Here is a 14,352-nt window from a genome sequence, read left to right as displayed (position 1 = left end):
CAGCTCCGAAAAGCATTAGGCTTAACTACCACTCCGACAATGACCGTGAACACAACAAAGACCCGAAACGGGTTAAGTGCGCGCAGCCGCTAGGAGACATCAGCTTTGTGGGGTGGTCCTACGCCGCTCACTGCACAAAGCAGCTTCTGAGCGGTCGGCGCCCACCGTATCGGACGGTGTCGGAGTGCCCGGTGCCGAGCTGCAATACCAGCGAACTCGTAGCGGCACCCGTGGCCCCAGGCCACCCAGCTCCCGGAGCCGCGACTCCCAGAGTCGAAAAAGAGACAGTAGAGAAAATATATACTGAAACTTGGACCACCCACGCAGCTTCCGTACTCACTCGCTTCGGGATCGGCGACTCCGCGGGCGCTATGCCTCGCGCTCCCTCGATGCGGACGAAGTGATTCTCGCGAAGAAACTCCAGGGAAAAATGTGCTGAGCATGTCGAAAAGTTCAAACATGCTGCAGCGCAATACACCTCTCACTCAAGAAAGCATGCCGCAGGTCCTAGCGATCAAAATTCACTCTAGGCCTAGCACTTGTCATGTCCGGACAAGGAGCGTTCCTCGAACCGAACCGACAGTCGTCCAATGTTCTAAGAGCAGGCCCCACGTTGGGCTGCCAGATGTGGGGTTTGATTTGGGGAGCTAAGTACGTTCTCCCCACTCAGTCGCGGCTGACACGGTTCAAAGCCGCCCGGACCCCACTCTGTGATCGCGTACGCTACCGAGCGCTCGCCGGCCACGGCGGGCCTTGCTCTGGGAGAACAAAGGAACGACACATTGGCTGACACAAACAGGCATTTATTGCTACAGAAACAATAACGCCAGCTAGCAACAAGGTACGCTAATGAATCAGGGTCGTCCGACTCACCAGCAAGGTTCCGAGCGAATGTTCGCCTGCGCTAGGGCGGGGGATCCTCCGCGCCCCTGGGCGGGACGAGTACGGGAGCCAGTCTCACCGCCGCTTCCTCGCCCCACCGGGGAAGAGCGGAGCCGCGAGCGACACGTCCGCTCGTGCCGACGATCCCAGCCGAAAAGCCCCCTGCCCCCTCTCCCGCGCGCGGGCTTTGGCAGTCTCCTGCGCAGTGATGCTGGCGCCCTCTCTTGCCAGTTAATGTAACTGACAAGGGTATGCATTCATCCTCGGAATGAGACTGCTGCTGCACGGTGCCTCGCGGGAAAGTAAACACAGGGGGCTCCAGGGCAGGTCCCCACACGTTTCACAAGTTTTTAATGTATTGCTTCGTCAATCGTCATTTGTGCTCTAGGTCCGGCAAGCGACCGGCGCTTGTTCAATGCTACATTCAAGATGGCTGCCATTCTTTACGCCAAAGAAGTGAACAGCTGCGCGCTGGGCCGCAAGTTCGACTTTCGAAACGGGTGACACAGGTGTAGCAGCTGCAGCGAGGCAAAATTTTCCGCCGTTCCACGCGATGTCGTGATGTGGCTGTTTGCGAAGTGTGGGATTTTGCTGGACGACGACGTTAGAACTACGTGCTGTGGGACGACGGCAGTGCTAGTGAGGATAATTGCACAAGTGTGAACGAGTGTTTTCGTTTTGGAATGCACCCACGGGCATGCCCGCGCGCGGCAGCCGATATTGGCTGGCGATGAATGGCGGCAGCTGGATAATGCTATCGCGTTCAACTATTCAATGCCAGGCTTAAACAACCTCAAAGTTTTTTTTTTTTTTTTTCGGAAATGTGATTTAGGGGGTCGACTTACAGTCGAGTCGACTTACAGTCGTGTAAATACTGTACTCAGAGTAATGACGTTAGACCCACATTCTGATGCAGTACAGCTTGTGCAGCTTGTATAGTGTTTCGGCAGACTTGCTCATTTTAATCTGATTAGGTTTCATTTTAAATGCAGGGTTTTACACTTAAGCCGGGGATTTATTTTGTGCATTTTCTTTACTTTTGTTGGGGATAAAATTTTATAGGTGGTAGGCGCTGATTTCATTAAATTTATTCCATACTAGAGGCACATCATTTCCTCAAAAATCGCTGGGGCAGAGGTCAAGATAATCAAGTTTGCTTTCATTCCTTTATCACAGGCAGTCTTTGTAGGTGGAGAGTTTTGGGGCTTTGAATTCTGCATAAAAAATGCACCATATTGTGTTTGGAGAGGCTATTTTCGACTGAAACAGAAAATAGTTTCAACGTATTGGGCATCAATAGAGGCATAAGTGCTCTGGACACATGTGGGTTTTGTTATCGCCTGTTGAAGGTTGTGATGAAACATAACATCGGATAAATAATGCGTGCCAAGCCAGAACCAGAGACAGGGCTATTCCACTTTATTCCTGGCAGGTTAAAATCGCCAACAAGATTTAGTGATTAACAATGAAACAAAAGCTTGGATATTGTGCTTCACCAAGATACCAACACCATCATCTCTTGATTGCCTGTCGTAGCGGAACATGCTATATGAAGGAGGAAAACAACTGCATCATTTATTTCTTCCTTTAGCCAGGTTTCGGTCACAACTACAACATGCGGATCATAATTTAAGATTAGGGCTTCTAGTTTATCGCTTTTATTTACTATACTACGGGCATTAAAGGGGCTCTGAAACACCTTCCAAGGAGGGCACATCAACTCGCTCAATCACTGTATTGTGTTGTCATGAACACCTGAGCCAAATAATACAATTCTACACCCAGCAGGGAACCCACAATCACGCTCAAAAGTTGGGGAACCCTTTTCGACATCTTCTTCATGCTCGCGAGCTCTTTTGTAGCAACGCTCCTACGTATACCAGTTCAGAGATGGCTGTTGGTTAGATTCTTTCAGACGTAAGGCACCTACCATGGCCGTAGCCAGTAAGCCGCAAAGCTCTGGCGGGGCAGGAAGCTCCGCCACCAGTTGTGGGTCCAGCAGAGGAGGGCCGAGCTTCCAGCGTGCTAAAAGTGACAAGTGGAGAGGGAAAGCCGCAAAAATGCTGAAATTCCAATTTTGAATCCGCAGCAAAAAAATTCTTGCTAGAAGATATTTGTGCCCTTTAACATCACAGGCATACCGCAACTTTATTAGGGCCTCTTTCAGAGCCCCTTTAAGGTTCAGCTGTCATACCGTAAAATTCCGAGCAAGCGCCCCGCCCCCGCAAGTCGAAATTACTGGCAGAGTAGGCGGGGGCGCTATCCCAGAATGGTGCCGAAATTCAAAATGGCGGCGACATTTACTGCCAGAAAAAAAAAAGTGCAGTGTACATGAACTTAAAACGTCCTGCCGTTCTTTCCCGCTCGAAGAACTCAACGAGCGATTGCATCGTTCAACGGCAAAACGAGACGAGAAATGGCGCATGGCGAACAGGCATGCAAATGGCTTGAAAAGCAGGATTGGATTGGATTCTTGAACTGGATGGGGCAGACTAGTGTTGCCTGTGAGCGGTGCATGATATGGGCGTGGAGAGGGCATGCAGGGGGGGGGGGGGGCTTTCCCGAAACAGCGCAGAATGTGAAATTGACAGTGAAGTTAGGGGTGGGCCCTTGCATGGGTGGGGGCGCTTGTTTGGAATTTTACAGTAGTTCCTTATCAGAAGGCTGACGTCACGCACTGCTTGGACTGGTCTGACAACTGGATAGTTCGACTCTTGCACACATGGTATGGTCCCACGCATCAAATGCGCTGTCCAATTTAAATGTATCGTTTATTAAGGTTACTTTGATTCCTTCCTATTTTTCGTGTTTAGCACTAGTCCAAAGAAGCTTTCTTCTGTGAAGCAGGAGAGCGTTCTTGCGGGCTGGTTGGTTCATTTCATTAAAAGGTAGGGCTGCGCAAATAAAACAAGGATAGGAGACATATTAACGAAAACGGCACCACGACCACATACTTCGAACTGTTTGATGACTGCAAGCACATACTATATAAGCGTGGAACCCAGGCGCGCAACCACCTTTGTCAATTCGCACATGTACTGATATTAGATAGGACACACTGATCTTTTTTTTTCCTTCTCTTTTTTTGGGCAAACAAAACTATAGAAACAAAATCACATCCTTGGGGAAGGCCAGATAAAAAACAGGTGAGCAGCCAGACATCATGTCGCTAAGAGCTTCAAGTCAAGGCACATTAGAAAAATAAACAAGATTCGAGAGTAACAATCACCTGTATAAAGAAACGTAAGGCAAAAAAAATAAAACGCGAGGTGACATTGTTAATGGTAGAATGGGAAACAACAATCAACGAAAATAAAGGTGCTGGTGAAGGGATGAAAGCGTGGTATGAAGTATGTAAAAACTAGCATGACCTGATGGGAACAACAACGAACAAGTGTATGGATGAGCATTAAAACCTGTAAAAAAAATGCATTTTTGGACCTGAAAAACAGTTTACAGCCGCACATGACGATGGTCATAGGTTAAAAGCATGGTCTGAAGAATATAAAAACAAGCATGACCGGATGGAAATAACAAGGAACAAGTGTATAGGTGAACGTTAAGAGCAAATAAAACAATACTTGCTTTTGCCTGAAAAACAGTTTACACTCAAGCATTGGACATGAAACACATCAAAAAATTATAAGTGGCCTTCTAAAAAAGCTATTTCTGTAAAAGTGAAATAGATGGAGTGTTGATAAAGTTTTCAGAAGTTTTTATAATGTGAAAAGCTTCGATGAGCTCCCTTTCGGTCTTGTCTTTGGATCCGAACAAAAACTTGGTGTTACTAAAAACTGGCAGGAGTGCAATGCACTTTTTTCTTACTGTTATGCTTGCCTTCGCAACTCTTGCAATAGTGTGCTAGGTGACCTCCAGAGTTATTTTTAATGCGAGACCATGTTCATGTGCCCGTTCGTTGAAACATCTGCCAATCTGACCAATGTAACACCTGCCACACAGGAGGGTAATTTTGTACACACGACCTGAATTGCACTTCGTGAACTTTTTCTTGTGTTTGTGGTGCACTGTGACTTGCTTTTCTTTTCTTTGGATACCAAAGGGCACACGCTACTCAGTTCTCACAGTGCTGAGAAAACCATCCTGACACCATATCGGTTTGCGACTTCTTTGATGTTATGTGATGCACGGTGTGGGTACGGCACCACATGCAGTGGTTTCTTCTTATCATTTTTGTTGTTTTTTTGCAGCCTTTGAACTTCTGTAATAAACTTTCACATGCTGCAGTGATCAGATGGGGAGGGTAGCCTACAGAAAGAAAGCGCTGGACTTGTTGATTCAAGCTTGCCTCCATTTTATGGTTCCATAATTTTTTAAGGGCTGACTGGCAGGCCATGATTATTACGTTTGCACATTTCAAAAGCTTAGGATGTGTATTTCCTAGCATTATGGTTTCATCAGGGTCCTCAGATACCCCAAAAACTATAAAGGTCGAGCACCTACTTTGGTCCTCCAAATCAGTTACTTTCGCTTGAAGTCTATTAGTGTTTTTTTTTTTGTTCAATGCTCTTGATTTGTGCTACGCAGTTCTCTAAGTCAGCAGTCTTGGAGCTCAAGTCAGGCATTAGTTTTTTCCATATTTGCCTGTTGTGCAGGAAGAGCTGCGACCTCATTTGTTAGCTTATTCTGGCCAGTCAGCAATTCCTGTAGTAGGTCCTTTGTACTGGGTTCCCTGGGGCCATCCCTGCAGAGAATAGCTTGCACACACTAAACACTTCACTAGCAATACAAATGCATAGATGTGAGAACGACAGAACCAAGAAACAGCAGGAATCACTCTTATTCGTGCTGTAATAATCATTGACTTGCATCAGGCAGAGGAAGTGCATATTAGACCACATGCCTATGATTGGCCCACTGGGTCCACTGAACTCAAAGGCTTGTGGATGCACTGGCTAGGAGCAACAGGGTGTCACTAATGTTGACGATGCCGCCAAGCAGGCATCAATCGTTGATCCATCTCGCTCGATGTCCGGTTAGGAGGAACAGGGTGTCACTAATGTCGACGAAGCCACCAAGCATGCATCAATCATTGATCCATCATGCTCAATACACAGGTTGGGAGCAACAGGGCGCCACTAATAAGGACAAAGTCGCCAAGCATGCATCAATCGTTGATCCATCTTGCTGCAGTGTTGTTCTGGCGAGGCTAACCAGAAGTATGTGTGTGAAGCAGAGGAATTGCTTGTTCGGACACATACCTATGATTCGGCATGCCCACTATGTGCTGCAGTTTCCCTAATGTTATGTAGTCCATGCTTTCTTCACATTGCATTCCTGTTTAATAATGGCATAGATTTCTGTCTACATGGAATATTTAGTTTTGTAATTTAACCTGTTGTACATTGTTCAGACATGCTCCCTTATTTGAGCCCACTGGGTCTCGAGGGAACATGAATTGAATAAATAAATAATTGGTTATCGGCATTTCTTATAGGCTCCTGTGCTGTATAGATCACATTATTTTACTCTCGCATGCTGCTCTCAATGTCATGTGTCAGCAACGGTTTGATCAAAGACGCTTTTCGCAAGCATTTCATGCCAGAGAAAGCTCTGCGCCAAACTGGAGAAAAGCTTGTGCCCATTTGAAAACCCCTTGGCAGTGACAGGGGCTGAACCCAATACCTCCGCCATATAAGGCAGGTGCTCAAGCCACTGCATTAACCATGTCCTTACCTATCACTGTTATGGCATGTTGCTACAGTAGCTGTCTCTGGTTGTAGCTTATGCCAATTTGATTCCCCAGTTAGATGATGTTGCTATTTTTTGGCAGTGACTTCTCTCAGTGTCTTCTGCTTCTTTGTAAAAATTTATGTGGCTAATCTTCTTCACAGGCGTTTCAAGGTGCTCATTACCGTTTAAGTTAGATTCATTATGCACAGTGTGGAAAATGAATGGCCACATGTTGCATCTTCCACGTTTTGTATATGTGCCTCGAGCTGTCTAGCAATCATGCTTGCTCCTCTCCTGTTTTTTGTGTGTGTGGTGCTATGGTGTGCATGCATTGCACAATTTGTTCAGTTAAATCAATGTGAGCACTCACCGTGTATTGCAGCTTATAAGTGGACGTTTTTTTCCAAAAACAACCGTTCTGGAATTGGACCTACATGTGGAGTCAGCGCACTTGCGGAGGTAGTTTCGGCCAAGTCGTGTGTAGTGCACGCTTCGTGCCAGTGCCCGTTTCCATCCGTATGCATGGAGCTCCATGGGCAAAAAAAACAAAAGACAAACGTTAATTCATGCACAGATCAGTTTTGTTACACAAATTTGATTTGTGTGCTGTTTACCCAGCTCGCTCATGCTGGCGGCCACTTTCCCCGACGAACAGTAGACAGCGCACCAGCGAGCTTGTGGGAACCCTGTGAGCGTGCCGGAATCTGAAACTGCAGGGCTGTTGACAGTTCACTTTGCACTCGGTTGTACTGCAGAGCTCAGCTGGCTTCTTGGGGGAGACCACCATCTGCTTCTGGCTCTCTACTCCTTGGGAACTCTGGTCCTGTGGCATGCGGATACTGGTGCCCAACTCTGGAGGAAGTGCTATGCCGAGCCTCTGATATCATTCTCGCTGGACCCATTCTGCGAAAGCACTGTTTGCTGTAAGTAGGCCTTGTGTTCCCACACTCTTTGAAACAAAGCTGAATCACGACAGGGTTCAAGATTTGGTGCTGAAACATTAAGGTACAGTCAAACTTGTTTACAAAATGTGTGCAGCAACAGTACATCAGTTGCCTGAAGCTGTGCTGTTGCATTAAGCCTGCGACATCCTACTACGAAATGGTGATTTTTGATGAAGGCTTACCAGTACTTGTGTCCTAGTACAGTTATAACAATTTATGGCAGTTACTGCTCCTTCTGCGTCACCTAAAGCTTAGGGTATGATCAGAAGTTTTAGATGGTGGCTGATGCAGTCCACTTTCATTTCGCCTCCTCTGTGCACTCTCACTCTTTGGTAGCGCAGTTTGGATATGCATGCGTTTTGCCTTCCTGGCAATGGGGCCACTAGTGCAGCCTACATTGCCTGAAATGAGCACAAAGAAGGCAAAAAAAAAAAGCGCTGAGGCACCCACACCACTGTCCTTTCTTTCTGCATGCTGCATGTTTGCCTCTGCCTCCCATTGTTGCTGATTTGGCTTGCAGGCTTGTGCCACTGCATTCTTCTGCCTTCCAAGCATGTACGCACTTTGCAGTGCAGAATATTGGGCAGTATAAAATGGCGCATTTTAGTATGTTGTAAGTTGTAACCCATTACTAGGGCATGAACTGAGGTAAAGCTGCCCTCAAGAGCAGCTTTTTTCTGTTTTTAAATTTTTGTAATAATTCTAACTGGAAACCAATGAAGTAATAGATTTTTAAAATCAGAACTAGGTGGACAAAAATTATGACTACTTAAAAAAATGTGTCGATTTTAGTTTGTTTTTCAGGAAAATATTTGGCTTTAAAGGGCTAAAGCCTGCATTGGTGATGTCACAGATGTGTCCACTGTGATGGGCGGTGCATTGAGTATGCCTGGATGCCCATCCAAGGGTGGTGACTAGGTGTTAAAGGCAGTCACCCCTCTGTTGCCTACCTGAGGCATGTTACGTGTACCATTGACTGACAGGCATGTTCGGTGTCACAGAATCATCTGTGCAGTTAGCAGGATTTGTTTGTGAGGGGCATTGGTCCCACCATGCCCTCCTCTCTAGACTTTGAGCATTCCATCATGCTGGACGATTGGGAGGGTAGAGTTAGCAAGAAACTGTGCCCTTCAGGCCACTTTGGGTGCCATATATTGGCATCTACACATTGCGGATGTGCACGAAATAGTTGCTTGTTGATGATGCATCTGAAGGTACCGTATTTATTCGAATCTAGGCTGATAGTTTTTTTTAAAACACAGCACTCGGCTACTGATCCGGAGTTCCCAGGTTCGACCTCGACCTCGGCGGCTGCTTTTGATGGAGGCGAAACGCTAAGGCGCCCGTGTGCGGTGCGATGTCAGTGTACGTTAAAGATCCCCAGGTGGTCGAAATTATTTCAGAGCCCTCCTCTACAGATACTGCGCCATTTCCTTTCCGTAAAAACCATCGAGATATGAAACTCTTAGGTCGGCTTAGATTCGAGGATTTTTTGTCGTATTCGTGATACCTTTTTGCTTGCGCCAAAACAAGGATGGCCTTCACGGGCCCGAAGAAAGGCCGCCATCCTGAAGTGGAATCAGCACTGGCAGAGTGTGCAAAATCGCAGAGGCCAGTGTTCCATTTACCGCAGAAGGGCTACAGGCCGAAGTGAGAGAGCTGGCAAGAGAGCGAGGCATTCCTCGGGACCAGTGCAATGCACAAGCTAACTCCAGCAGGCCACATCAAGCGCAGCCTGGGATGACATCCCAGATAGCTTGGTTGCATGCTCGTTCCGTAAGTGCAGCGTTTTCAATACACTTGATGGCACAGAAGAATGCGCACTGAACGATGAGGACAGTGAGGAGGTTCAGCGATGACGAGGATGAGTGAGCGGGATCAGGTTCGTGAAAATAAATTCCATTTGCGTGCTGTCTTTGCTCTCGTTCTCAATTACACCCAAGGAAATTTGGCCTTCAAATTTCGGGTGTCGGCTTAGAATCAAGACCGGCCTAGATTGGAGTAAATACATATTCTATGGGGTCACTCTGGATCCAGCTGGCCGACAAGGCGAGCTGCCATGCCAGCTACATGCAGGCTAACTTTGCAGAGGAATGGACACACACACACCACCGTTCGTGTGCAAAGTTAGTGCTTTTCAAAACCTTAAGGATGAAATAGCAGCTAGCCCCTGTAGTAGCTTTTCTGTTACTCGTATGTGACACATTTCCCCAGCCTGTGGCGCAGAGTCGCAGCCACAGTTTGCCCAGCCCGTGGCGTAGAGTCGCAGCCACAGTAGGTTCAGACGAAATGGGCAATGGCAGAACACGCTAGGAAATAGTTTATTAACCGTTTGAAGGACAGCATATATTTTGCGCAAAATTGATGACAAATTTTTGATTGCATGAGCAGATGAGGTGCACATAAACGGTTCTCAACAAATTTCACAGTTTAAATACGAGTAGTTAAGTGGAAAAAGTGAGACATATATGTTGCTTTGGCACTAAATGGGGATAAAGAAAATGGGGCTTATTTGTCCTATTGACATACATGGGTTCCCTCACCGAGTTAATTTCTTCTTACCATTTCATGAACTTGTTTGCACTTGTTGGCTTGTCGTTGAATGTGTTCGCCCTACTTCTCCTGTCGTGGAACTCCACTAGCGTCTAAGCTTTTGTTTTTGTTCTTTGCTGATAAGCCGAGCTTCACCCAAGATACCAACTACTTTAGGCCATCTTTCTACCCTCCATGTACATTTGGAAGGGCTTCTTGCTGCTGGCAGTTCTGAATGTTTGGCACCCAAGAACAAACTCTTCATATGATGTTTGAGAATTGCCACTCGATATTCAGTCATTAAATGTCCAACTATTTAAGCATGTTAAAAAAAAGTGCTTTCTTCTTATTACCTGTGATCTCAAATCTTTGGAACAAGTGTGCGTTGTGATCTCGAGTTGTTTCTTTCTATGTAGGAAAAAAGGAATCACTTATCGGCCATTTTGATTTAGTTTTTTTGCCAGATCGGATATAGCCAAAAACTTGCAACGCATCCGAAAAAAAGAACAAAGTTTCAAGGTCTCGACTCGCTTCCTCATCTAGTGGATGCGGCTGAAATCATTTATAAAGAGCAACTGAAGAGGTTTTAGAATTCGATGAGCTTAAAAGGGCTGAATGTGTGAAATATGCAGGTAAAGCCTGCGAAATTGTTTTGCCCTAGCATTTGAAATGGCAATGCAATCGCCGAATAAAGCGGTGTTGACGTTTGAGGCTTCTCTGCAATACGCAGCGACGAGCAGAGGCCTCATTTATGACGTCGCATATGACAGCACTACGTTTCTTGAGAATAAACAGTTGTTTCATGGAAGAAAACCATCGCCATTAAAGGTGACTCTCACAAAGCATTGCTTCGCGGTATTGGAGGACATACAGCTGCATGCACACGAAGGCAGCCGACATCTGAAGTTTCGGCAGTAATGTTGCACAACGAGTTTCCTCGCACTTCCCTAATGCCGTGAGGAGAAGCCTGAACATTTTCGCGGTTTTAATTTTTAAATGCTAGTGCAAAAATACTTTGCATGCTTTACCTAGAAGATTCGAATTTTTGAAAACAATTTAAGCTTCCCTTTAAACAAATCATTGAAACCTTAAGATAGGTGGGAGCACAGCCTAAGTGGGACTGCTGCGTCCCGCTGCCTCTTACGAGCCCTTTATTATGGAGAACGAAGTGGGACGTATGTGTCCCATTGTCCCACAAAGGGTTAATATAATGCAAGGTGAAGCACACTGTGGAAGAATGTTTTATCTTACAAAATAGAGGTTCGGTAGGCTCACCAAGTCATTGTCGTCAATCAACGTAGGGTTCGTAGATAGGTGGGCAGAGAGGGGTTTGCCCGGGCTCGCAGATCCCAGGTAGGCAAGAGACTGTTTCCCGCCACGAGCTCCTCTTTTAACCCCTCGGGTATTGCCTAACCAGAAGCAATCGGTTACTCGCGAGCTGTCGTGATGTCACGTCATTGTTGGGAGCGGGGAGAGAAGCAGGAGTGCTTTCTCTCCCCACACCCTGTGGCGGACACGTGCTGTCTCATGACTCCGGCACGCTCGCCACTGGCTCGGGGGATGAGCAGGGTATGCTTGTATCCCACAGTTCAGAAAATCATTCTACCGGGCCCTTGCAGTTCTGGCAGTTGACCATCTGCTCCTGGTGGAGGACTTGAGTGGGCAGCAGGCCCCAGCAAGTGGTGGGCACAAGTGGTCCAGCATTGCCTCTTGCCCGAGTGATGCTGCCGCAGAAGCAAAGAGCAAGCCTAGGAGCCGGCTCCTCAGTGGAGTCAAGTCCCTCATACGCACAGGAGATGCTCGAACAAGGTCAGGGCCCATGCTTGAAGTTGCTTGGTACAGAATAAAGCAAAAGAAGTTGCTTATCTTCTGCTCTGACATACCACTGTAACAAGGAATTCCGAGACCCATTACATTGTCCTGCAAATGAGACATTAGCCTGTCCTATTGTGGCAATAAATTTATTGAACATAGATACATTTGCAGCAAATTTATGGGAAGACCAGCTGATATTCCTTCTGAGGCAGTGAATAGACCTTGTTACCTTGTACACCTAACAACACAGCAGCAAACCAGCAAAAGCCCTCTATAGCAGACTGAATGCAGTAAAATGTCATTAATTCAACCCCTGTTAATTCGGAATTCCTGATACTTCGGACTACCGACCTGGTCCCAGCCGACATCCATGCAGTATTGTGGCATCCGGCACTTTCTTATTCAGGTTTTTTTAAGTTTGCACCACCTAATTTGGACAGACTTCTGAAGGAGGGGCCCAAAGGTGCTCCAGCTGCACCATTTGCGCCATTCTTATATATTTACATTTTGTTGCGCCAGTCTGCTCCAAAAGCAGCGAATGGATCAATATTGTGCCATAGCTATGCGGAAAAGAAGACGCGGTCGCGGGAAAACAACTATTTTTGGAGCCATTCAGGCTCTCAGTTGGCAGCCTACCAAACGTTTCCACAGTTTCGTCATCTGACACCGTTTCGCTACTCCAGATCTTTTCTTAGCAACTGAGATTCAACCTTGCCAGCATGCTATAGACACATTTCAAGACCAACTGCACAAACATTTTCTTTAACGACATTGTGTCTTGTTTCAGGTTGTTCTGTGTCCTTGGTCCCCTTTTCTTCTCGTTGGTATTTTACAAAGTTTTGGTTTCTTGTGCAATTTCAGCCATCTGTATGTTTTTTATGACTACTGCTTTTTCCTTTTGATGCCTATTGGGCACTTGCGATGCATTCTTGCTACTAATTTAATTTTTGTTGCTCGCGGTGATGTATGTCTTTTAGTTACGTTTTGCCCTGTATATTTATAATTGTGTTTAATTTTTGCCTTGTATCACGCGTTGTTTTTAATTTATTCTTCCTATTTGCTTAATCTATTGTTTTGCCCCCCTTACTCAATGCCCTTCTGGGCCCTGTAAGGTATTTTGAATAAATAAATAAATAAATATAAGGCAAGAAGTCAAATATAAATCATTTGCCAATCCTTGCCCAAGGGTCTCATTTGAGGGGTCGTAACTACTAGAGAAGGAAAATAATGCAACATGTTTTTAATGATTCCAAAGTTTGATATAAAGGAGAACATGTGGAGAAAGTTTAAAAAATATAAAAAGGTTTTTTAAATTATGGTCAGAAGTTTTCATTGTTTTGTATTTTCTTGAAGTTAACGGGATCATATCTCTATCGAAAATACATATAAATATGGACTCCAGCAGTTTGATAGATCAGTGTGCATAGATGATAACACATAATTACTGCCACTCTGCTACAAGTAGTTTTTGATATAACGACCTGCAAACTAGATAGCAAAATGTTGTTTGGGCGGATTTTGACAAATTTTTTACATAACTTTGGTTATCAAAACGGCAGAGCACTTAAGCTTGGAAGTCCACTTCTCTGTCATTAATAATTTCAAGTGTTTCTAAAAAATTTTTTAGAGCAAAACCAATTGTGATTTTCTTGTTTCCCGTGATTAGGCAACAATATATAAAAATCTGAAATAAATTGAAGACGTTGACCAGCCACCCTTTGTTGGATGTTACGTGGAAGCACCCTTTAACAATTCATATGCCGTCCGTGTAAGCATGGAACTGTACACCTGCCTCGTTAGTTGCGGTATGTTTGTGAAGTGTGTTGATGCCAGCCCAGCTTTCTCCAGTGCATGAAGGAGAGCAGCTGCAGCATCATGCCCAGGTGCAGCAGATGGTGCGGCAGTCTGTTAAAACAGGCCAACTTGACTTTGTCCCTTATGGGAAAATATGTTGAAAGGCCAGTCATTTTTGTGCTGCCGTTAAGAGGTGCCGCATGTTGTATACAAGTGATGTGTGTATATGCTTTTATATCCGACACCTTTTGAAAAACAGGGAGCCAACTTTTTTCTTTTTCTTTTAACAGTATTGAAGAAGCACTTCCTCTCAACGAATGTTTGCAGTTGTGCTATCATCAAGCAGTACGACACCAGCTTTTCTTGCTTTACCCAAAGAAGATATTTGTCATGGACACTCAAGTGCAACAGGTTTGTTTCCTTTTCTTTGATTCACTTCACTTGCAGGAACACATTAGAAATAATATAACTACTTTCACAAAATTTGAGTCTTGTATCTGAAGCAGGCTGTCGAACTGGAACCGATCCTGAACCCAAAACTGGATCCTTATTTTTGCCCAGAACCGAAGCCGAAGTGAACCCATATTTTTTTTGCCATCTTGGGACTGAACCTGAACAGAACGATTCAAAGAAACCGTTCCGAACCGGTTCAAGACTTGGTTCGGCCTTTTTTTTTTTTTTTTACAACCCGGCA

At 45.5% G+C, this 14,352-nt stretch overlaps 1 protein-coding gene across 1 annotated transcript in view; it reads left to right on the top strand.

The window, feature by feature from the left end:
- Nucleotides 1–14,352, top strand: part of LOC144115348 (WD repeat-containing protein 11-like) — a 155,009-nt gene that overhangs the window by 17,988 nt on the left and 122,669 nt on the right. The window contains 3 exon segments of the mRNA XM_077649735.1: nucleotides 7,329–7,496; nucleotides 11,669–11,858; nucleotides 13,949–14,069. Of these exon segments, the coding sequence (XP_077505861.1) occupies nucleotides 7,329–7,496; nucleotides 11,669–11,858; nucleotides 13,949–14,069 (479 nt within the window).

The sequence above is a fragment of the Amblyomma americanum genome, chromosome 1 (assembly GCF_052857255.1).
Source record: "Amblyomma americanum isolate KBUSLIRL-KWMA chromosome 1, ASM5285725v1, whole genome shotgun sequence".
NCBI lineage: Eukaryota > Metazoa > Arthropoda > Arachnida > Ixodida > Ixodidae > Amblyomma > Amblyomma americanum.
The sequence above is the reverse complement of the archived record's forward strand: the minus strand, read 5'-3'. Positions and strand labels throughout refer to the sequence as shown.